We start from the raw sequence: 24,198 nt of genomic DNA, 5'->3' as shown, positions 1-24,198 counted from the left end.
AATTTCTTTCTACCATCTGTTCCTGACATAAAAATGTGTGTAGAAGAATAATGTTCATTTTGATAGCAATCATCACTACGATGTCCTAAAAGAGTTGTAGACATAGGTTGTTTCTTGCTCTGGATGGTCTAACTCCAGGTTCAGGTGCCCTGCAATTGTGATGCTTGAGATCAGATTAGGTGGAGCCACTTAAGAGTAAACTGCACTTTTTACAAACTTTTGACATATCCGAGTGACATGCCAAAAGTTTGGATCAGTGGGGGTTCCACTGCAGAGAACCCCGCTGAACGCTTAAACACAGGGGCTGCAGTGCTCACCAGAGTCTTCGTTGTTGACTGACACCTCTCGGTAGCTGAAGGCAGATGCATAGAGGTCTATGGTAGATTTCAGCTGCGCCGAGGTGTTGGCAGGCAACAAAAGCAGCAGAAGGGACACAGCGCCCTGGTAAGCAATGTAAACCCCTTATTTCAGTGATCAGCAAGGTTCTCAAAAGTGGGACCTACACTGATTAAATCTTTTGACATGTCAGATTGGTAAAAAATGCAGTTACTCTTGACACCATGTTATGGAAGAGGTTCTTCAATCTCAGACATTCAAAGCATATCGACAGGATATGCCAGGTAAATGTCAGACAGGTGGGTGTCCCACAACAAGTTGTCCCACCTATTAGAAGACTGGTCTTCCAGGTGAGGTGGCGCATACTTAATGGAAAGCTAAAGATGTAATAGTACCTATAGACTTAAAGGGGTTGTCCCGCGCCGAAACGGGTTGTTTTTTTTCAATAGCCCCCCCGTTCGGCGCGAGACAAACCCGATGCAGGGGTTTAAAAAAAAAACGCATAGTACTTGCCTGAATCCCCATGCTCCGGTGACTTCTTACTTACCTTGCGAAGATGGCAGCCGGGATCTTCACCCACGGTGGACCGCAGGTCTTCTCCCATGGTGCACCGTGGGCTCTGTGCGTTCCATTGCCGATTCCAGCCTCCTGATTGGCTGGAATCGGCACACGTGACGGGGCGGAGCTACGAGGAGCAGCTCTCCAGCACGAGCGGCCCCATTCACCAGGGAGAAGACCGCACAGCGCAAGCGCGTCTAATCGGGAGATTAGACGCTGAAATTAGACGGCAACATGGAGACGGGGACGCCAGCAACGGAGCAGGTAAGTGAATAACTTCTGTATGGCTCATAATTAATGCACGATGTATATTACAAAGTGCATTAATATGGCCATACAGAAGTGTATACCCCCACTTGCTTTCGCGGGACAACCCCTTTAAATAAAGAGAACGACATATAAGCACATTCCATTCAGTCTGCAACAGTGAACCCCTAGACCCAATGGTAGGAGAGCTCCGTATAGTTTGAGAGCTCAACAGCATAAATCAGTGATATGGACACCACTAGAACCAACCAAAGGAGCTGAGACACTCGGGGCATTCTGCGTCTTAGCATCTCGTAGGTTCTGGGATGTTAGAAGATACATAAATGTACAATAAGGCTGCATTAATACTGCATTTGGAACCCCAGTTGAGGGAAAAGATTCCTTGGGTGGCTCCTCTTATGTGGCTAAGCTTGACTGACAGGTCTCTCCTTGTCTCCTAAAAGCTATACGCTAAAGTTGAAACTATGATTTCTTGAACATGCCAGAGCGCTTCAGAGTAAAACTAAATGATGCTGCTCACAGTTAGGGCAACGTGAACTTGCTGACAGTTTCCCTTTAACTGTTCCTTTAGGCTTTGCTTTCCAAAATTCACTATAATAATCTGATGATCCAGAATATTTGATAATCCAGCCCACAGGCATCAGGTCTCAAAAATTTAAAAAATGTTTACTCTACATTGGAAGCATGATGCCATAAGGGTGGTTTCACATCCGCTCTGTTCGGGGAGCAGCAAAGGGGAATCACTGTGGCCAAACGGCTCTGTCTCAGGACAGAACCGAACAGCGATGAATGGACCCTATTGATCCATTCAGGTTCGCTCAGCTACCAGGCTTGTAGCTGGACGATTAAGCACTGCATGCAGCGCTTTCACTTGCGATAATTTGAGCTGGATCGGCAGTAGAACCTCTGATGGGAAGTTCCAACACACATGTGAAGCCACCCTAAGGCCTCTTTCACACTAGTGTTGCGATTTATGCCCGTCCACATTGCGGATGTAGATCACATGAATCGCAGAGTTCGCAGCTTCTCGCGGCCAAAAGATAGACCAAGGCCTATATTTTCCAGGCGCATCAAAACATTGGTCGGAGTATTTTGTTGTCGATGTCTTATCTGCGCCAGTCAGGCGTTTTTACGCGGCTAATAATCGGCCATGTGAATGAATGCATTGGAATCCAATGCTTCACGTGGTCGCAAATTTTTATCACGGCTAAATTAGCCACTGTGACAACACGGGGGTTAAATATCACCACGGGGGTTACATGTCACACCAAACGGTCACTTTACCTTCTTTACTTTCATTTAGTCACATAAACTTTAACCGAAACATAGATGACTAGGTCTCCAGGGCAATAATAAACGTTTGGCAACAACAAAGTCTCTTATAAACGTCCCTTCACAGTCCTTTTCAAAGTCCCCTCAGTACAATCCTCCACAGGGTTGAAGGCAACTGCAACAACAAGTCCACTTGGTTTGCACAGACCTGTGGATGTCCAGATCGCAGCTGGTCCTTAGTCTGTAGTGCCTTCAGACCCTTAGTCCAAGGGCAGGCGTACTCCAGGGGTCCTGCTGGAACCACGTAGTTCCTGGTCCATAACGCCTCTCTACTGCATACAACAGGAGTTTTCTTTCAACAGCAGTCTGGTCACAATATAGGCTTAGTTGAAGTCTGGTCCTCCCAGACACACACCTCTCCTAGGTGTTGAGGTGAGGGGCGTCTCCCTGTCCACCTCTGGCCTTCTCAGCCACACACTCTGGGCTAACAGCCCTGCAGCTCCACTGAGCTGTCTTCCTGGCCTTCTCAGCCAGACACTCTCCTCCACTGCAGTAGGAACAACCCTTTTTATATCACTGACCACACCTGTGGGTGTTTTCCCTCTTACTTCAGGCACCAGACTGATAGCCTGTTGCCCCCTACAGGCCATCCTCTGTAGCGCACCCCTACACCACGTACAAACATTCATGTGAATAAGGCCAACATGATATAATAAATGTTTCAGCTGAGAAATCCAGTCTCAAGTATTTCACACAATACTCCCGGTTTTTGAAAACTATACTTCAATTCACCAAGTATAGACATTTTAAATAAATCTCTTCAAAATCCAAAATTGTAAATCCTGTTTAATTACCTGTGTAGCCCTTGAGACATGTGCAGGTATATCCACTTCCAACCTGTTTGCAAGTTCCACTATTCTGGCACGGATTTAAAAAGCACTCATGAAAAACCTGTCAAGTAAGACAAATGGGTATTGGAAAGATATATTAAAAAAACAACATAATAAAAACAATGTTATATTAAAAAACATTAAAAGGAAATAACCATAAAAAAAAATCTGTATTAAAAACGTATCGCAATGAAATTAACATAAAAAAGCAATAGTGCAGGATGGAGTATTGTATTATCCTCAAGGCTTCGGAATTCAATTCTATTTCCTATTTGGTATTCCCCGGTGGAAGAGAATCCACTATGAAGAACCATTTCTCATCACTAACGTCTCTGCCTACGCCAGCGCTGCATTATTTCAGCCTGAACCAGATACCTCCAGGAAAACCTCATTTGCTCGATGCAGTCATGCATGCTCACTTCTGTTGTAAGAGGAGAAACAATATACTTAGACAAGTTTTAAATAAGATCCTTGTAAGCTTTATGTTAAATTCATCATCTCAGAAATACAGATTTAATATGTTCACAGCATGCCGGACGACAATGTATGAATTATTTATTGAAAGCGCTAAAGAGATTAGAAACTATTGTATATTGGAGCATATGCAGTGCGATCCAGCTCCATAGTGTTAAGAAGCTCCCTAAATGGTACTTGTACGAGGACGCAATCAGCAATCATGGACACATGTAGCATTAGGGCCAATTAAACAATCACCATTCATTTTTAAGTGGCTCTGTCATCAGACTATGTTGCCCTTTGTAGAGACAGGCTAGTAGATGGACAGATCCACTTATCTATTAGCCAAGACTACACAAACATATTGCACCCTTTGTCCAAGGTAGAAACACGAAATGGCATTGGAATGCCACACGCTGGGACTTCATGAAACTTTATGATACAAGTTTATGCTGCACTTCTGCTGATGAGGCTTACTTTATGACTGTATATGACAATTTGTGCGTGCCTCAGCACCACTGTTTTCGCACTGAACGAGGCTTTTTTTTGTGCATTTTGGCGTATTTTCTTGTAGTCTTTGCGCCCACAAAGTCATTTGCGCACACCAAATAAAGACACGCCAATTTAAATGGTTAATTAGTCTATTTAGTTCCAGATTAGAGATGAGCGAGCGTACTTGCTAAGGCAAACTGCTCGAGCGAGTACCTGCCCGCTCGTCTCAAAAGATTCAGGTGCCAGCGGGGGAGAGCGGTGAGTTGCGGGAGTGAGCAGGGGGGAACGGGGGGGGGGGGGGAAGAGAGTGAGAGAGAGATCTCCCCCCCATTCCTCCCTGCTCTCCCCCGCCGGTACCCGAATCTTTTGAGACGAGCGGGCAGGTACTCGCATAGGGCACTACTCGCTCGAGTAGTTTGCCTTAGCAAGTACGCTCGCTCATCTCTATTCCAGATGAGTTCTTTTTCCAGTGGAATCACGCTGCGTATCACTTATATCCTTGTTAGAGATGAGCGAACGTACTCGTTTAGGGCGATTTCGCAATCGAGCATCGCTTTTTTCAAGTAACTACAGAGGGGAGTGGGGGGGAGAGAGAGAGAGCTCCCCCCTGTTCCCCACTGCTATCCTTGTGCATTGAACACACATTTATGCACCCCCATTGACTTTTATGGGGACCTTGGGTGCACAAATGTGGATGTTTTTTGCGTGACTGAAATGCGCAGAAAAATACACAAGCATATAAATGAATATTCTGTGCGTACTGTGTGCACAAATATGCATGTAAATACGCCTGTGTAAAGAGGGCCTTAGTGTTTCTCAGCACCTACATGAGGTCCATATCTGGAATCACTATGATAACCTTATTTACTGTGTGTGTTTGTACAAAAGGGGGGTCAAGAAGAGAACCTGGTAACTACAGTATCTGTTGGGTATCCTTCCCCCAACTCCTTGTCCTTCATAGTCTACTCCCATTCTTCTTCCCAACTTCCTTTGCCCCTTTTCTTTTTTTGTTCCTATGAGTTTTCCTTCTCCCTGAAACATCTTATGCTTCAGATTATATTGCAAAAATACTTGTATGCGGAAGGCTCCAAATTGGCTTGTTTGCTTTCACAGCCTTTCTAAGCTCTAGCCATTATTTTTTTGGCCTAGCTATAATCAGAGCTATAATAAGTGGTCCATTTTAACCATACTAAAAAATAAAAATCTTGTTATTTGTATAGCTCCATCTTATTTCACAGCACTTTCAGGTCATTTATTTATTACCAACCTGAACCAATCAGGGATTGAACTTGCAACCTTCAGGTCATGAGTGGGAGCTTAGGACTGCATTTCTTCTGACTTAACACTCTGTGCCACACAAAGCTCCAGATTCTATGGTCTCCTGTTTCCTAGGTAAAATTTCCTACAATGGGCTTTTAGTTATTCTGCCTATTAATCATATTAACAGCTTCATTTGTTAGTATCCTTTAGTTGCTCCTCGGGGGCAGTGTTTGTCTACATAAGGAAATAAAATCTTAGAATAACAAAAAGAAAACTACATTTTTCTTTGCATTGGGCCAAAGACACTGGTCAGATATTACATTAACCCTTTGCAATCCAATTTTGCATTCAGGGTTTCCCAGGGGGCTTTCTCTTTCTGCCATTATACAATGGCGCCATCTGCTGGCTAGAGCCAGTACTGCGGTATGGGACATGCTGGAGAGGCCCCTGACAACAGAGCAGCCAGTAATATACAGTAAGTATACCCTGCTGGACGTCTCCCGACATCGGAGCTGTACAGCCTTTAGGCCTTAGTCACGCGGGCGTTTTTTCGCGCGATTTGCGGATCGCATAACGGATGCGCATCCGCAAATCGCGTGACCGGGGCCGACGATTCGCTGAAAAATCTGCACATAGCAGCGTTTTCAGTGAAACGGCCCAGCGCTGCCCACTGTCCTCTGCCACAGCTGTGGCAGAGGAGAACGATGTTCCCCCATTGAATTCAGGATGGTTTTCAGGGAAGGGCTTATATTTTAAGCCCTTCCCCGAAAATTCATACAGTGCTTGCCGGCAGCCCATTGCTTTTAATGGAGCCAGCTGTATTGCCGGCTCCATTGAATTCAATGGGCGAACATCGTTCTTCTCTGCCACAGCTGTTACAGAACGATCTTTAGTATACGTTCTCAATGGGGTCGGCGCTGCTACTGCCAGCCCCATTGAGCGCATATATAGAACACAACGATTCGCAGAACGCAAATAGGCGTGTTCTGCGAATCGTTGTATCCTATAATTTATCGCACATCCGCATAAAAAACGGACATGTGACCGATCCCATTGGGATGCATTTGGTCTATAGATCTGCAGATCGCAAGCGCGTCTGCAGATCGGACCAAAAAAACGCTCGTGTGACCGAGCCTTCAATCAGAATGTCTTCAGATGTCAGACAGTGGCTTGGAAAGGGTTAAAGTCTATAGTGAAAGATAAAAGGCACTAATTACAATGCATTTATTTTATGGTATTTTTGTGTTCTTCCACTTTTTTTCCGTCACTTTTTTCTTTGGTTTCTATACAGGACTTGACAATTTCATCTACATAATGACACTAAATAAAAAAAAACACAAAAAAAAACACTTCTAAAAACATTTTATTTTGATGTCTTTCTAACTTTTCAAGTAAAAGAGCCCTAAAAGCCTCATTTAACAATTAATATATGTGGTGAAAAAAAAATGCTTAGTGTAATTCTTTGTCGGGCTCCCCTTCGAAAGTAAGACATAGATGAACTACTGTATATAAACATGACAGTAAGCCCCACCACTCAGCCACATAGAGAAAGCAGCTGCTGAGCTGAACTGTAGAATGTTCTCTGCAAAACAAAATGTTCATCCCAAAAGTTACCCAAAGTCACATTCACAATATAAGAGCTTAAGGTAAAGTCTGACAGACTGGAAATAAATTAACATTTTATGTTCTGCTCAAGCAAATGCTAATTCTTTTTGTTAAGTTTTGAATTGCTGAACTTTTTTCTCTTTTCCACCTTTTTCAATAAGAAAGAAATTCTGTTAGAAGCCACAAAGTTTTATTTCAATTTACAAGGAGTTACTGTAAATTTGACATCGCAATATGACAGAACAATTTCAGAAAAATTTGCATTTTTACAATACAGCCGTTAAATCTCACGGTAAGTATGTTTCAATTTGATAGCCGAAATAAAAGGCGAAGATTCTGTCACACAAGATCCAACCTCATTGAAAACTTTCTTTCCCCTGCTTACAGGCTAAGTTGACACGTTCAGGAGTAAATGAGGATTTAGTATTCCGCACCTAAATCCTCATCCAAACTGCTGACTTTCTGTATCCAATATAAGGGCTCATTCACATGAGCGTATTTGAACAGCGTATCACGCACACTGGGTTCTATTCAGATAGTGAATAGAACCAAGAGATTTCAATGGCTTCATTCACTTCAGCATATTTTTTCCAGCAATGTGTGATCACGTGAAAACATATGTGGCATGTCCTACCATGGTGAGGATTACCCATCGTGGAAGCCCACTGAAATCAATGGGCGTGCGTAAATACGTTGTGGTGCTGGGGAGTCATGGGATTGAAAGGAACTAGATGAAACGATCCTATAATGATTCGTTTCTGAACCACACCTTGACACCATCCCAGTTCTATGGTTTCCCTGCAAGACTGGGCAAAAGTTCTGTTCTAGAACCAATTGAATTTTTTTGTTTGGTTCCTGATGAAACTGTACAGTAGAAACGCGTCGAACCAGTTCACAATTAATGGTTAGCCCATTAGAACCAGTATACAACTACTAGAAAGAAATATTACATCACCAGTATAAGCAATGGAGTACCAGCATAGAACTAGTGCGGTTTTTACCAGTCTAGCAACTTTTAGTAATAGAGAACCAGCATAGAATCAGTGTGGTTTTACCAGTTTATCAACTTTAGAAACTTAGGTGTAGCATGAAAGAGCCAGCCTGAGTTTCAGTACGTGACCAGGACAAAACACCCAATATTTCTATGTACTGGGATTCCCTGCCCCTCAGGGGTTTCTAATTGGGGCATTTTTTAGGGACGAGTTAGCGCCAATGCGTCATGCACATGGTGATTGTTGTGTTCTGATATAATTGACCATTTGTATCATATGGCCATATTTTTATAGCCTCGTAGCTGGCTATTGCTTCCTTTTTCACCAGACACTGAGATACGTTATGTGTCTGTAGACGGGAGGGAATTGATATATTTTTCTTGGTGGGAATTTGGGTAATTATTTGTGTCTGTCAGTTTAAAGTCCGGCATGGCCACGTTTATATGTAGTTATTTAATAAAAATTATGTTTTAAGAGACGGAAAAAGAATCAATGCAGTGAAAAACATTCTTGCAAAATAGTTTGATTGATTCTTCTGCTACAGTGAATTCCTGGCATGCGTAAATACGCGTTAAATACACAGGAAACCTGCATATTCACGGTGTTTTGCACAGACAATTAATGCGATTTTTTAACATATTTTTTACTTGTGTAAAAATGCTGCATAATTAGGGCTTATTCACAGGTCAGTTTTTTATCATCGGTATTTTGTAAGCGAAAAGCAGGAGTCGAACATACTGAGAGTAAGTATAATGGAAAGACTTGCATTTATTATGGTTTTAGATGCATTTCTGGTTTTGGCTTACAAAATACTGATGAAAAATACTGACGTGTGAATAAGCCGTCACGTGAGTAAAAAGACTGCCGGTAGCCAGAAAAATGGTTTCTGCAGTGGAGGCTTTGACAAATAGATGTTGGATTTGCCTGCTGTAAATTTTGTAAATATGCACATATAAGTTAAAAAGAACCAAATATCCCATCTCCACTTACCCCACTACTACACAACCCAGAATTTCCGCCGGGTTTGGAAGTATCACAATTCATATGGTGGAAAACAAAAAATTTAACATCTCTGTATGACTTTCTCATACACGACAAACTGATCTCCATACACACCTTCACCAGCGAACACAGACCACCACCACAGGAATGGTGGAGGAAGCTACAAATATTCCACTTCTGGTCCTCTATACTACCTTCCACAACCAAAATCAAAATGACCCCCATGGAAGTCATATGCGAGTTCTGCCCCACACACCCAGGGACTCTCTCGCAGTTCTATAACATGCTTAACAAGACACTACAAGACTCCAAACACTCTTTCATGATACAATGGAAATCAGACTTAAACACATCATTAACACTAGAGCGCTGGCATCACTGCTGTGAAAATATAAGCAAAAACAGCTGGCAAGTATCCTTGACAGAAACTTCAGTAAGAGTCCTGCATAGGGCATATCTAGTACCAGAGAGATTAAACGCAATCTACCCAGAGATACCAAATACTTGCTTCCGGGGATGCAACGGAGGAAGTTCTCAACTCCACATTTGGTGGACATGTCCGGTGGCGCAAACCTTTTGGAAAAGGGTCTCCCACCTTATAGCTACAGTGACTGGGACAACTCTCAGACTCAACCCCTTCGTACTACTCCTGGGAGACAAACCCAAGGGAATGCGTAATGCTCCCTTTAAACTACTACTACACATCACAATGTCAGCCCGAATATTGATAGCACAGCAGTGGCGTAAACCAACGCTTCCATATGAACCTCTAGTAGCTTGCATCAACAAAACTATGATAAATGAAAAACTCATAACCATACGACAAGACACTGTCCCGCTTTTTGAAAGAGTATGGAACCCCTGGATATCCCACACAAATACACCGAACTTAAACTTAATTTGAGATTATAGGCAGAATCCCCACAAAACACGCACCTAAAAGGAAAAAAAAAAAAGCAACCACTAAAACAACCCTACACCCACACGTGCACCTAAGAAAAGGATGTTGAGATATGTTTCCCTCCCTCTGGTGAGAAGGAATATGAGATGCTGACTTAGCCTAAATCTACTTATGAAAAATGTACCCTGTCTATTGTGAATGTTCTTGTTATTTTTATCCCCTTCTTTCCTTCCCTTATATTCTACCCGTCTCCCCCCCTTGTCTCCCAAGTTTTACCCAGCTTACTACAATAACTTCCTTTTCCCCTCCACCTTTACCCCCCCCCCCCCTTGTTCTATTTAAACTAGCAAACTATCTTAACTCTAACTCACAATGCTCTGTTCTTCAATATTGAATGTTTCCCCCTGTGCGGGGTCTGTGAGGCAGAGTGTTGCCAACTTTAAATTCAATTTCAATAAAACTCTTTGAAACATGAGTTATAAAGAACATATGAGAGCCCCCCCCCCCCCCCCCCCCCCCCCCAGACACCCAAAAAAGCAAGCTGCCTATTATCTGTCCACATTTGAGCACTTTCTTGTTTTCCGTGGTAACTTCTATCTGACATGCCAATTAAGCAAACATAGATTGACTTCCTAGTGCCAGTTTGCTAAATAGCAACTCCTTCTCCAACTCCTCATCTGAATCCGTATCCCTACATATTGGCCAGAAATATCTCACCAAAATGTTTTTGGTCACATAACCAGGTTTTATGTATGAACCTTGCCAGAAAATGGTATTAAATTTTAAGTCATATCATCTTAAAAGGATAATTTGGTTTAGTAAACCAAACTTCAAATAGCCTTTTAGAACCTTCTGAGTTAACAGATAAGGGTCTCTAATCCGAGAACTCATAACACAGTCAAACCACTGATTTCAACTGCCACCATCTAATGTTTAGTTTCTTCTGTAGTAACACTTCTTCAGAGGTCTTCCTTCTGATGACAAGAGCAGCAGTAGGATACCCCATGATTAGTTTGTTTCTGGAGGACTTTTCCAACAAAAACATTGGACTAACACTTGAAATGATATCTCTAGACTAAAGCTAAAATTTCAACTTCATCACAAGTATCACGTTCCATAAACCAATTCAAAGTCAGCTTGGAAAATATTATGACTGCCAACCCTACTAGTTGAAGATTGTAGGATTTCCCATACTATCTTCAGCCGTAGCATAGAACGTAGAAGGGTGAATTCGGGACAAGTAATACTCCCAAACTCTAATCATAAGAAGACAAATGTTCAGTTGTTTCTTAGTTACACTTTACGTTGTACAGATTTACACTCGATGAAGAATATTGTGGAACTTCTAAACTATCCTTCCACGGCCAAGTTATTCATGTGTGAGAAAATATTTTTTATTAGGGTGCTCCATCATAGAATGCATATCTTATCCAACGATTTGAGGATGGGCTGTATTTCTTTTGGAAATTCCTTATCTATTGCAACATCATGATGGTGATTATATCTTGACAGAAATAATGTTGAAGTGCCAACACTGAGAAGTAGATGGCTGAAACCAGTGGCATGTACAACGGTGTAGAGTAATGATTGTCCTGCACCCCCTTAAACATTCCTGTAAATGTTTAGAATGCAAGGAGCAAATATTTAATAATGTTGAGTGATTTTTTGGAATACAATGAACTGTTTCTGTGTTAAACAACATCTTACTGAAGCTGTTGTTGGAGATGCTAAGAAAAGAAAATCATAAACCAAGTTCACTAAGGAATTTAACTCTATTGTGAAATTTTTCAAAAAGTTTTTTTTTCTATTTCACAGTGCTGCCTGGGGTCCGAGGAGTCAAATATAGCCCCACTACATGTCATGGGGAACAAATACCACAGGCTGTGTGTCTAGTCCCACTGTCAACAAAATGAATGCTGCAAATTTCAAGGGTATTCTACAAACTATACTGCTTTAAAACAGTAAAAAAGTGGGCTCTGAGTGTCTGTTTTCAAACTAGTATTGACTCAAACCATCAACGTCAAAAATTACAAACGGTAGAGTTAATTGAGAAAAATGTTTTCTGCTACCCTTTCAGTCAACCAACCAAAATCTGGCTCGAGTAATTGTTTCTATAACTTAAGAATAGGGCTGGCGTGAGGGGGCCATGGGGCCCCTTTAAGAGGAAGCCCCGCATGACACGGTGGGTCAGGTAGACGGGAGGCAGGTAGTGAAAGGGTTAATGAAGTGAGGGGAGGTCAGGAAAATGTGAGAAGGAGGGAGTAGACAAAGGAGAGAAGGAAGCAGTGGGTTATAAAAGAAGGTGAAGAGCACTAGCGCCATTCTTGGTGGAAGATAGAAGCGATGAGTACTACTCGCAGTTAGTGTAGGAAGCATGACTGATGTGGAGAACATGCTGCAGGACCTCTGGGCAGCAGCCAGCATCCACGGGGTGGACTGGCTGCAAGCAGCAGTGGCTGAAGTACTGATCGGTTGAGTCGGGGCAGCAGGAGGATCCCAGATGCATGAGTAGAGTCTGCGGCATGCCAGGCCACCTACATTGCTCCTTGAGGAGGAGGGCATGCCATGTGCCCATCGGCAGCCCAGGAGTCCCTCAGGGAACTCTTGAGGCAGTGTCGCCCTCCCTAACCCTCAGAACAGAGAGGCGCGGCTCAGGAGAAATCCAACACAGTAGCTAGCGGGTGGACATGGCTTGTGGCACCGGTTAGCAGTGAGCAGAGAGGATTGCCGGACGTCTACCCTGGTGAGGCACTGGCTGGGGGAGCATCTGAGATGCTGACACCGAGAGGAAGGACGGCTTCCAGGGCTGGAGGCAGCAGCAACAGAAGAGAGGGAAGGAGCTGCAGCATGGTGGCCCCTGTGGGTGAAATGCCAGCCAGGGGGCAGACTTGGATGTGCAGCAGGAGATCTGGAGCTATGGAATGGATGGAGGAGGTCACCGGATGGCGACTGAGTCAGGATGTTCATGCTGGGAACGGGGCTTCCAAGGTGTGGTCGACAGAGGCCATTCCACAGCAGGATCGGTGCCCAGGAGCCAGATGGGGAGCAGCAGAGGAGGTGGAAATGAGAGCATCAGTTGGACAATGTAGATTCGGAGGAGACCGGGAGCAATGTGGACCTTCTGGAGTCAATGGGGCCAGCTGGTGGGAACACAGCTTCCATGCAGTCTGGTGAGCATGCTTCCATGTTTTCTTTGTCCAGTTATTTGATTGTGGGTCAGTTAAAAGGAGGGGGTTAGACGTTGGTCATGGTGGGGTTTTTGAGTAGTGAGTTCAGTGGGGCCAGTGGGGAGTTATGGGCGCTGTTAGGGAGTTTGAGGGATTTGTTGCAGCGGTTTAAGCGGGTGATGGGGATGGAGGAGGCAACTCCATCTCTGGTGTTAGCTTGGGTGATGCAAGGGGCCAGGAGTGACATGGATGTTGGTACTAGCCATGGGAGTAGTTTGTGCGAAGGGAGCATGCAGCGTGAGGGAAGGGGGGGGGGGGGGGTGACGGTCACAGTGCAGACTGAGAATTGGAGATTTGGGCAAAGGAAAGAAGGTGTGCTTGTCACAGGTGCTGGGGCGGGCATGTGTCCTGTAAGGTGTTTTCAGCTTACACAGGTTTGAGGGTCGGAGAAGGTGGCCTGTTGTTAAAGCATAAGGATAGGTCATTTCTTTCAAAATTTCAGATTAACAGGGTGCTGAAGAAAGTGGTGGTAGAACTCAGGCTGAAGGAGGTTGGTTATTCGTTTCATTCGTTCAGGATTGGTGCCGTGACTGAGGCAGCAGGATGGGGTTTTGGCCTTGATGTGGTAAAAAGAATAGGCAGGTGGGAGTCGAGGTGGTATCGGTTGTATGTTTGTCCAGAGAAGCTAGGCCAGAAAGGGGGGATAAGCAGAGGTAAGGGCCTAGTGCTTGGAGTTATTATAAAAAAAAGAAGTTTGTGTGTTGTTTTTGTGGGATTGAATGTGGAATGATGCATGTTTTTTTCTGTTTCCATACAGATCGAGAGCCTTGGTGTGACTATTGTGCCAGTCCTATGTGTACTGGGCAGTGGAGAGAGCAAGGGCACATCTGAATGGGAGGCAGCTTGGCTTTAGGAGAGAAGTGGCGATGGTCCGCTGGTTGGGTATTAGGGGAATGAGGTGCTGTCAGGTTTAAAGGGAGATGAATCGTTTTGTAGGAATAGATAGGTGTCCTCATGTTCTGGTATTTTATGTAGGGGAAAATCACTAGGGGATGAACTATGGTCAATTATATTTTATTCCACTCAGTCTTTTCAGAAATCGATATAAAAAGTTGATTAAAATATAAATTTACATTTCTGTTCTTCTTTACCTATTACTTGTCATATGTTAAGTTATTACCAATCCACAAGTGGCCTTCCTACAAGTACATCTATTTTCTTCTATACTCCAACATACTGATCTGTTAACTGTTCTATAAATTTGGTATGTGTGTGTGGTCAACATTGGGAATCTAAATTGTAAGCTCCATTTGGGACAGAAATGTGAGTGATGACATATACGTTGTCTATGGTGCAGATGTGAGGCATAACAAGGTCCTTTGGGGATTCACTGTGTAAGATTTCATCTGGATACTTTTTTTCTACTGTACTGAAAAGTTCAGCATGCATGATACCATAAAATTGTAAATGTTTATTTTTTTCTAATAATGTACAAAATTCCAAATGGCACTCACTACCATCATGGCAGTGCTGTTCGGAAGTCCCATTGCTGATCTACAGAAGGAAAGCAAGCAACACCTCAAAGTGAGGTTTGAAAGGCTTGAGTCTTGAAGGGTTGAAGTTCTGTGGACCTGGACATCCCCACATCTCATCTTGCAGTGATTTACCCATGTTATCACTGATATCATAGACAAATCATTGGGGTTGTGTCCATCATTACCACCAAGTGGGAATCTCACATCACCTTTATCATTTGTCATTAGTCTAACTTACTACGCTTAGATCAGTAGCCCTGGTTTCTTTCAAATTTTCTCTTATTTTTGTCCTTGATTTTTGTAAAAATGAAAATAATTAGCAGACATATGCAATAACGAGTATTAAACTTTGTCTTAATATTGATCTGTGATATGTATGACAAATACAAGATAAACGATACATCAAAGTGTTGTGTCTAAACAATAGGCGATGGGTCCACCAAACTTAGGAACTTTTTTGAGCAAGACAGTGTATCTTGATTGTCAAGATATGCACAAGATATATTAAGTAGTATGTGGCATTTTGACAACTTTGATGCAATTTCCTTCTCATTAACGCTGTGGCTTCTTCTTTAGATCTACATACGCATTAATCTCGTTGTGGAGAGAACTTTTCCTAAAGTGCCTGGTTAATACGCTGCTCTTCAGTGATAGGAAATAAGTAGCACCATTGAAATTGCACTGTATGTGTCCATATGCATGTGGCCTTAGGCTCTCATCTTTAATCGTATATGACGGTAATTCCATCATACTAACTGCGGCTTAGTATTTAACATGCCATGGCAAAGGTTTGTGAAAACTGAGAATGGGGGAGCAGAACTAATTTCTTATCTCTATTTCTTTAAACTAATGAAGTCCATTATTTAATGCTAAAAAGACATTTCTTTTTTTTAATTCCTTTCAGTGATTTGCTTCAGGGCACTCCATTAAATTTCGATATTTTGTGTCAATGACTCAACTGTGCCTTGCACTTCAATTAGACAAACCTAAGGCTGGTTTCACATGCAGTATCTTTCATGGTGATTTTTTCTGTGTGGCCAGTCTATAATACAATATAAAACACACTACAAATAATGCATTTTGAGTTCTTGTGTTTTGATGCGTCGTATTTGATCTGGGGAGTATTTTCTAAACACGCCATGCCTTGGATATGGTATTTTTCCAGCCTTTTACCTTACGATTTTCTATAAGACTTGAAATTTGGCAGGGAAAAAAACATGTTACAAAGGTTAAAAATGTTTTTTTAAAAAGTCAATAAAAAGTTTGTAAAAAAGCAACATAAAAAAGTTTGAAATTTATGGCTTTTTTTTTAAACAAAGATTTAAAAATTCTGAAAATCTGTGCAAGTGAAAAAGGCGTAGAGCTGTATTCACATGTCCTGTTCTGGCATTTTTGTAAAATTACATGCGTTTTTGCGATGGTTTTCGATTCTCTGATGCAAAGTACCCCAAAAAACTGTCTCACATTCTTGCACAACATTTATCATGTGCTTTTAGACACTTTTGGAGAACTTTTAATGATTTGTCTTTCCAAATATTGCACCAAATTGTGCCAAAATTTTGGCAAAATGTTTGGTGTAAACTAAGCCAACTATCAGGTGGTTTAAACTTAGACTAGACAGGCTTAAGTTTCAAATAGGCTTAAAATCACCAAATGATAAATTTAGCGCATTTTAAGACTGTCTAAGTTTGCACTAACTTTTAGGCCCAATGCCTCAGCGAGATTGCGCATGGAATTTCTGCAGTTGCACGCTGCCATAGGATTGCATTAGTTTATGCAATCCTATGCTATGATTTGACCGTGTGAAAACTTATGCAGTATTAAAATCGTGGCTTGCCCGATTTCCGAAACATCCCAGATCGGAGAGAGAAGACGCCAGACAGGTAAGTGGGAGGTCAATGCCGGGGCACGGGTTGCATCCAGCTGCGTGAATCTCACAGCGGGAATCCGACCTGGCTGTGGGCATGAGCCCTTAGACAGAATTAGTACATAAACTCCAATATGTCTGTTTCCCCTGAACTGCAAAGGTCATGTATTAATACTAAGCATATACAAACATTTGTGAATGCTATATATTTATTTTAATACCTATTTGCCAGCCTTGTATTTGCTTCCATTACGGAACTATCCAAAGAAAATGCAAGCTGCGGCCCTAAGCAAAATGTTGATTTAATAGTTAATTTTTTGGGTGATAGCGGAGAAATGTTTCTTTTAAATGACTTCCAAACATATTTCTGTATTATGCTTAGTGTAAGAGCATGCTTTATATTTCAATCTTGCAAAATTATACTCGGGCTTTGTAGGTTATTGCTTCTTGTCACATATAGTGTACGTACATCATGTAGAATGTGTCTGAATGCATTCTCTGCATGGCAGTAGACTATTGTTTTATTGAGCTCCACACTACTTATCACTGGAATTAAATCTGGAAGCTTTGACTTTAATATTAAAGCATTGATTCAGGTAAAGAGGTTACAGTTACATTAACGTTATGCATTAGTTGCTTAGCTTTGCTAATGTATTCAATAGACTTCCTTTATCTGACTTTATGGCTAGACCATTAGAGGTAGCAGAATGAAACAAATCGTATCCTTGCCTGACTGCTGACTTTGTATTTGCTGTTGACATTTTGTGGAGAAATGGGAATCATTACGCTTTCCTCTGCTGCCGAGAAACTGGAGCCAAAACCTACAAAATAACATTATGAGAAACACATGTTATCAATCTTGTGATTAGTTATAACATCTGTGATTAAAGCAAATACCAACTCTCTGCTTTTAGCTATGGAAAAAGGGTGCTATGCACTAAACTCCGACATCACGGCCAGTTGGCTCTTTCGCCACGTTTCGGTTACACAACACTTTCGTATAGCAAGACATGTTTATGTGCACTTAGCTCAGGGTGCCGCATACATTTCTATGGGCCTGCAGAGAACTGGCAGCCATATTGTCTTCTCCCACATACCAGTTATGTCAGTCACTACTTTAATAACTATAATAAAAGTAGGTAATAAACGTTGAAAAACATGATTCTGCTTCACTGAGCAGCCACTTTCCATTGCTATAAAAAGATATGGCATGTGAAAGCATTGTAGCAAATATCTATAGGCATTCTCTGATGGCAGCTAGAGGCCTAAGTTTAATTGGATATTCTATTCTATTCTTATAAGGTATGTGTTTTCTTCTGCTTGTGATTGTGAATACATTTGTTTTTATTAGGGCAGTGCATGAGTTAAAGTGGTTGTCCATAAACATAAAAAAGGAATTGGCTGCTTTGGGGGGAAGCTGTATAAAATGCGATCAGTGTTGACAACACATGGCCACTGCAGCCAAGCTTGGACTGGCCCCCAGTAGGCACTGAACCAAAATTGGCCAATGGCTCCATCCAAGCTATGCCTAGTATCTACACCTATTGGGTGAAATAGAGTCTACCAATTTTGAACTGCTGTATTATCTATATACTACAATGGAGACAGGGCTGCAAACAAATGCAGCCATATTTCTACTGAAGTATATGTTGAATGCAGCGGCAAGGAATTTGTGAAGAGAGATCAGGTAATATTTGCATGCAGCTGTACAAAGGGCCAAAATGAATTTTACTCATGGGTCCTGGGCACCCAAGTCCGACACTGGCTGCAGACAGTCATTGGCCTCAACAGTCTCTAGCTGTACACTGTTGAGGCCAATGACTAGGTGTAATAGTCACATGTTGATGTATTGCTATGGTAGTAGCTGGCAGTCAGATGGATGTGGATCTGCCTTGCAACACACCGGTTTGGCTGTGGGCTTTCGGAAATGGTAGCACTTGTAGAATGCTGGTTTTCATACTTAAGCCCTCCAAATGGAATATTGGATTTGCTATCCATGGGTGTTGATGCCTAATACAGGTGGTGCAGGGACAGGAGTGATTTTTGGGCACATAAGAAAAAATTGCACTGTCAAACCGAGAAATCAGCAACCACTTTCAGTCGCCGATTTTTCACGCAGCCAGAAAAGATAGGTCTTCTTGACCTATCTTTTTTTTTTTTTTTTTTTTTTTTTTTTTTTTTTTTAAATCTGTTTTATTGAGGTTTTTATTTTAATACAGAAATAACAAGTTTAAATCAGTAACTGAAGACATACAGGGTATACAAATAGAATCAACATAAAACCATGACTGCGCAGCGTTCTTAACTTGGGTGGCAGAGGATCTCTCTTCATGAGAGTCACCTTGCAACAGCTAACTCTGCGCACCTGAAACCTAGAACTGCTATCCTCTTGTTTGTCGACCCTCCAGTCATTTATATAACAAACAGAGACAGACATACATAATAAACGGGAACACAAGGAAAGGTGAGAACTATTACGTAGCATCGGTGGTGTCCTGGGTGATGACAGGGGGTGACCATCAGTGGGAATGGAGGGGGGGGAGAAGGTTGGGAAGAGGAGGAGGGGAGAACGGTCAGGAAAGAGAGGCTCTCTTTTGACCAGATGCGTGCCGAGCTATGTCCTCTTCTCAGTTAAACAAAATTCACTTTAATGTGGGGTGCGTCTCAGTTCCCTCCATGGCCCCCAAATCTGAAAGTACTCCTCCCTTGTGTTCCCGGACCAGCTGGCGAGTTCTTCTATGTTGCAAATATCGTCCACTCTCGCTAACCACTGAGAAACTGAGGGCGCTATTTTTTGGAGCCACAGGGAGGGAATTAAAGCTTTAGCCGCATCGATCATGAAGGCCAAGAGTTTGTTCTTTCTTGGATGAAACGCTGGAGACGGCTTCCATAGGAAGATTATCTCCGGGGTTAAGACGAGAGCAGGGGCGATTTTCCTCATTGTCTCCTCCACCTCCCTCCAAAAGGGTGTCAACACCGAGCAATCCCACCAGATATGGAGATAGGAGCCCGGATCCCCATCGCATCTCCAGCATCTCTCGTGTGGCGCCAGTTTGTACGCGTAGAGCCATTGAGGTGTTTTATACCATCTAACGAGGAGTTTGTAATGGCATTCTTGGGCTAAAACACACTGAGAGAGGCCGAAGGATGAGTTTAGAATTAAGTGTGTGTCGCTTAATGACAGAGTAATGCCCAGCTCCTTTTCCCACGAAAGTAGAAAAGCAGGTTTGGATGGGTACGTTTTAATGATAAATTGTTTACGGATCTGCGATAATTTCCTCCGTTTTGGGTTTTGTTCCATCAGCGCTTTTTCAAGGGGCGTCTGGGGTCTGCTTGATGGAAATTTCTTGAAAAATTCCCCAAACATCCTCTCGACCGAGGCCAATTGCAGGAAGGAGAATTTATGTTGTGGGATTAAGGTTTTAAGTGCTTCAGCGGGACCTAAGTGCGCTAGCACTTGCAAGTCACTTATTTTGAGCGCGTTGCACCTATCCCATATTGCTCTGGTAGCTGAGTCAAGAGGTATGTCTAGGAGCCTCGGGAGAAGGCCAAGTGGGGCAAGTGTGGGCGGCTCAGGGATCAATTCCTCCTTCAGATCAGCCCAAGTCTCGCAAGGACCCTTAATCAGGGGGTTGAAATTTTTGGCTCTGCACCTAGTTTTTGAGGGGACCCAGAGATCCTCTATGAATGCATCGCCACTTGCGTATTTAGCCAGCGAGACAAAGAGCTGGTCCTTTATTGGGTGGACCATATCCATCCAGTATCCCATAAGTGAAGCCCTGTAGAACTCCCGGACGTCCGGTAGGCCAATGCCGCCCTCCATCCTCCCCCTAGTCATCAAACCATAGGCTAGCCTCGGTCTCCTCTGCCTCCAGACATACCCAGAGAACGCCCTACGGAGCGCTATGAAGAAGCTCGACGGCAGGAGGATAGGGAGCATCCTAATTTTATATGTGATTATAGGTAAAATGTAAGTTTTTAGGATGTTCTTTCTCCCAAACCACGAGATGCGGGGAATATCATATAGCTTCAGGAGGTTTTTAATCTGATCTAATAAAGGGGGGAAGTTAGCAGCGTATAGCTTATTGAGGTCTCCAGTGATCTTAACCCCCAGAAAGTCTATTGAGGAGTTCGCCCATGTGAAGGGTGAGTTTTCTTTTAATTTTCTGATTTGGTTCCTCGGTGTAGACACATTTAGGACCGTAGACTTCCCGTAGTTGATTTTGAAGTTAGAAATTAGACCGAAACTTTTAAGCAGATCAATCAACCTGGGGAGGCCTTCCTCTGGGTTGGACACCAGAAAAACTATATCGTCCGCGAAGGCGGTAGTGTAGAGGGAATGGTGTTCCCATGCGATTCCTGTGATGATCGGATCGTGTCGTACTAATTGGAGAAGGGGTTCTAGTGCTAAGACGAATAACGTGGGAGACAGAGGGCAGCCCTGGCGAGTTCCATTCTTAATGTCGAAGGGAGCGGATAGAATTTCGTTAATTTTGAGTCTGGCGTGGGGGGCTGCGTACAAAGAGAAGACAGCAGAGACAAAGGCCGGGGGAAAATTGAAGCGGTCCAGGACCTCCCTCATATAGGCCCAGTCGACGCGGTCGAACGCCTTTTCGGCGTCAGTTCCCACCAGAACCAATGGGATGCGGTGTTTTTGGGCTAAGCGTATCGCATGAAGTAACCTGCGGCAATTGTCTCTGCCCTCCCTCCCCCGCACAAAACCCGCCTGCTCCTCATTGACTAGAAGGGGAACCAGACTATCCATTCTTTTTGCGAGAATTTTCGCCCACAGTTTAATATCGAAGTTAATCAAAGAGATTGGGCGATAATTACCACATATCTCCGGGTCCTTATCCTGTTTGTGGATTAAGGTGATATGTGCTTCAGCCGCTTGTTTGGGCAGACTAGCACCGTTTAATAAAGCGTTGAAGAATTCAGTGAGTTTGGGGGTCAGGACAGAGCCAAAGGCTTTATAGTATGGGAGGTTCAGGCCATCCGGACCCGGGCTCTTATTTTGAGGGCTAGAAGCGAGAAGCTGTTCTACTTCTGTTTGTGTTACAGGTGTTAATAGCGAGGCTACTTGCGTGTCGTCTAGTTTCGGAAGTTGCGCGCTGCGGAGGGCGGACACAGTCAACTTTTTTATATCTAGTCCCTCAGGGTGGGGGGTATCATGTTTAATGTCATACAGACGGGAGTAGTATCTTTGGAACGCGTCGGCGATGTCTTCCGAGGAGGTCACCCGCGAGCCTGTGTGAGACTTTATGGATTTGATGAAGTTTTTTGCGCGTGCTTTCTTTATTAGGGCAGTCATAAGTTTACTCCCTTTATTGCCTTGGGCATATACTGTGTGTTTGAAGTAAAGTTGTTTCCTAATGAATTTTGACTCCAGAATTTGTTTAAGCTCCTTCCTTAGATTGGTCAGTTCATCCAATATAGTTTTAGTTTGAGATAATTTAGCCTGCAGTTCTAATGTCGCGATTCTATTTAGTTTGGCGTCTATTGTTTTTTGTTGAAGTTTTTTTGTTTTGGTGCCAAGCGCTATCAAGAGACCTCTTGTGAAGGCCTTGTGGGCCTCCCACACTACCGGGACCTCCGGGCCCCCCTCCCCATTTAATACAAAATACTCTTCGATGAGTTTAGAGAGGCGTTCTCTTTCTTCAATCGGGTCTAGTAGTGAGGCGTTCAGGCGCCATCTCCACTCTCTTGGCTTGGGATGCGATAGACGCAAATCCAAGTGGGTCGGGGCGTGATCGGAGATAGTGATAATATCTATCTTAGCTCCTACCACGGAGGTCATAAGGTCGGAGGATACGAAAACGTAGTCCAGCCTCTGATATGATTTGTGAACGTGAGAGTAGAAGGTATAATCCTTCGTAGAAGGATTCAGGGTACGCCACCCGTCCACCAAGCCAAGGTCTTGGAGCGCCCGCACCAACCTCTTGAGTTTTAGTTGAGAGATATGCGATCTACCCGTTGAGGAGTCAATCAGAGGGTTGAGTGCTACATTCATGTCCCCTCCCAGGATCAGGTGGCCTTCCATGAAGTGACGCAACGTTGTCAGTTGTTTGACTAGCCAGGGGATTTGGTCCGCGTTTGGGGCATAAAGATTAGCTATGGTCATTTTTGTATTGTTGACTAGCCCCTTCAAGAAGAGGACTCTGCCCTCTCCGTCTCTATATTCGGAGGCGCAGGAGAAGTTAAGGGACTTGTGGAGATATGTTGACACCCCCTTGGAGGACGAGGACGGGTGAGCGCAATGGAAGCTCTGCTCAAAGTGTCTGCCCGGCAGGGTTAGACACTTCGTCTTCTTGAAATGCGTTTCCTGCAAAAGGAGAATTTTTGTGCCATACCTCTTGGCCAACAGAGATATGTTATGCCTCTTCATCGGAGAGTTAAGGCCCTTCACATTAAAGGAGGTGACTCGTAGATCATCCATCGTGCGGAGGGTGGTTAGGCTTCCCCAGGGAGAGAATCCCAGTCGGGACTTTCTGCTAGAATATAAAGGTAAAGTTACAGTAATTCAGGACTAGAGCTCAGGCCCACCGTAACAGAGTGCGCCTTAGTTAGTTGTTGAGAGGGGGGGAGGGTGTAAGGTGGGTGTTAGGTGGTTGGGAAGAACACTAGGAGAGGAGAGGAGGGCGAGGGTAGCAGGGTTTACACAAGAGGGTGGGGATACACAGCTGAACGCTCCTGAAAGAGTGAGAACAACAATAATATATAGCAGGTTGGAGCGGTTCTTCTAAGTTGTTAGTAACAATGAATAGGGTCCGGGCTACTCTTTCCTAGTAAGGGAATTGTGAACAAAGAAAAACGAGCACCGCACCAAGACAGTCAGCCGTAGGGCTTGAGATGAACCGGCTCGGCGGGTTGCCCCTCGGGACTTAAAAAGTGGGGTGTGTAGACAGTGAGAACATTTATGCAAGAATACAGTTGAAAATAGAACACTAAATAACTTATGAGCAGTAACCCAAAAAAAACTAATAACAGGCGACAGGATGTCCAGCAGGATCCCGTCGCTTATGCGGTACAGATAAGGCTCTGTGATGGACCACATAGGGGTGACAGGCACAATATCTGTCCCCTGCACTCGGCTGTATGCTCGCCAAGTGTAAGGTGGTACGACGTGATCAAATCACAGAGCCCCTGAACTTAGGTGGGATATCGTCCATCAGGTGTAATACAGGAATCCAAAGGAACAAAGTCCCAATTCAGGTGCAGTCTCCTGAGACTTCCTCTCGAGCCTTTTTCTTTTTCCCCCTTGGGGATTTTGTGTTTGCAATCGGTTGCCATTTATCCGGGGGGTCCAGGCGAGGCAGATTAGGAAAATCGGGGATCGGCAGCCAGCAAGGTAGGCTTATAGGCTCCATTTCGAGGATCTGCCAGCAGCTCTGTAGGTCCTCTGGAGAGCGGATGTTTAGCTTACGTCCCTTGTGGTTGATACCAATCCCAAATGGAAAAAGCCATGCATACTTAATATTATTTGCCCTTAAAGCATCCAGAAGGGGGCGTAGCAGGCGGCGTTTTGCGAGAGTGGATGGTGCCAAGTCCTGGAATAGTTGAATTGGGGAGTCCGCATAGGAGAGGTCTTTGTGGTCTCT

At 43.6% G+C, this 24,198-nt stretch overlaps 1 protein-coding gene across 2 annotated transcripts in view; it reads right to left on the bottom strand.

The window, feature by feature from the left end:
- Positions 1–24,198, bottom strand: part of SVEP1 (sushi, von Willebrand factor type A, EGF and pentraxin domain containing 1) — a 293,083-nt gene that overhangs the window by 108,174 nt on the left and 160,711 nt on the right. For both annotated transcript variants that reach the window (XM_066604385.1, XM_066604384.1), the window contains exons 20-21: positions 17,330–17,421; positions 3,288–3,384 (exon numbers count right to left, since the gene is read on the bottom strand). In XM_066604385.1, coding sequence (XP_066460482.1) covers positions 3,288–3,384; positions 17,330–17,421 — 189 coding nt within the window. The remainder of the gene's footprint in view (positions 1–3,287; positions 3,385–17,329; positions 17,422–24,198) is intronic.

This window comes from Eleutherodactylus coqui, chromosome 5 (assembly GCF_035609145.1).
Source record: "Eleutherodactylus coqui strain aEleCoq1 chromosome 5, aEleCoq1.hap1, whole genome shotgun sequence".
In the NCBI taxonomy this organism is placed as follows: domain Eukaryota; kingdom Metazoa; phylum Chordata; class Amphibia; order Anura; family Eleutherodactylidae; genus Eleutherodactylus; species Eleutherodactylus coqui.
The sequence above is the reverse complement of the archived record's forward strand: the minus strand, read 5'-3'. Positions and strand labels throughout refer to the sequence as shown.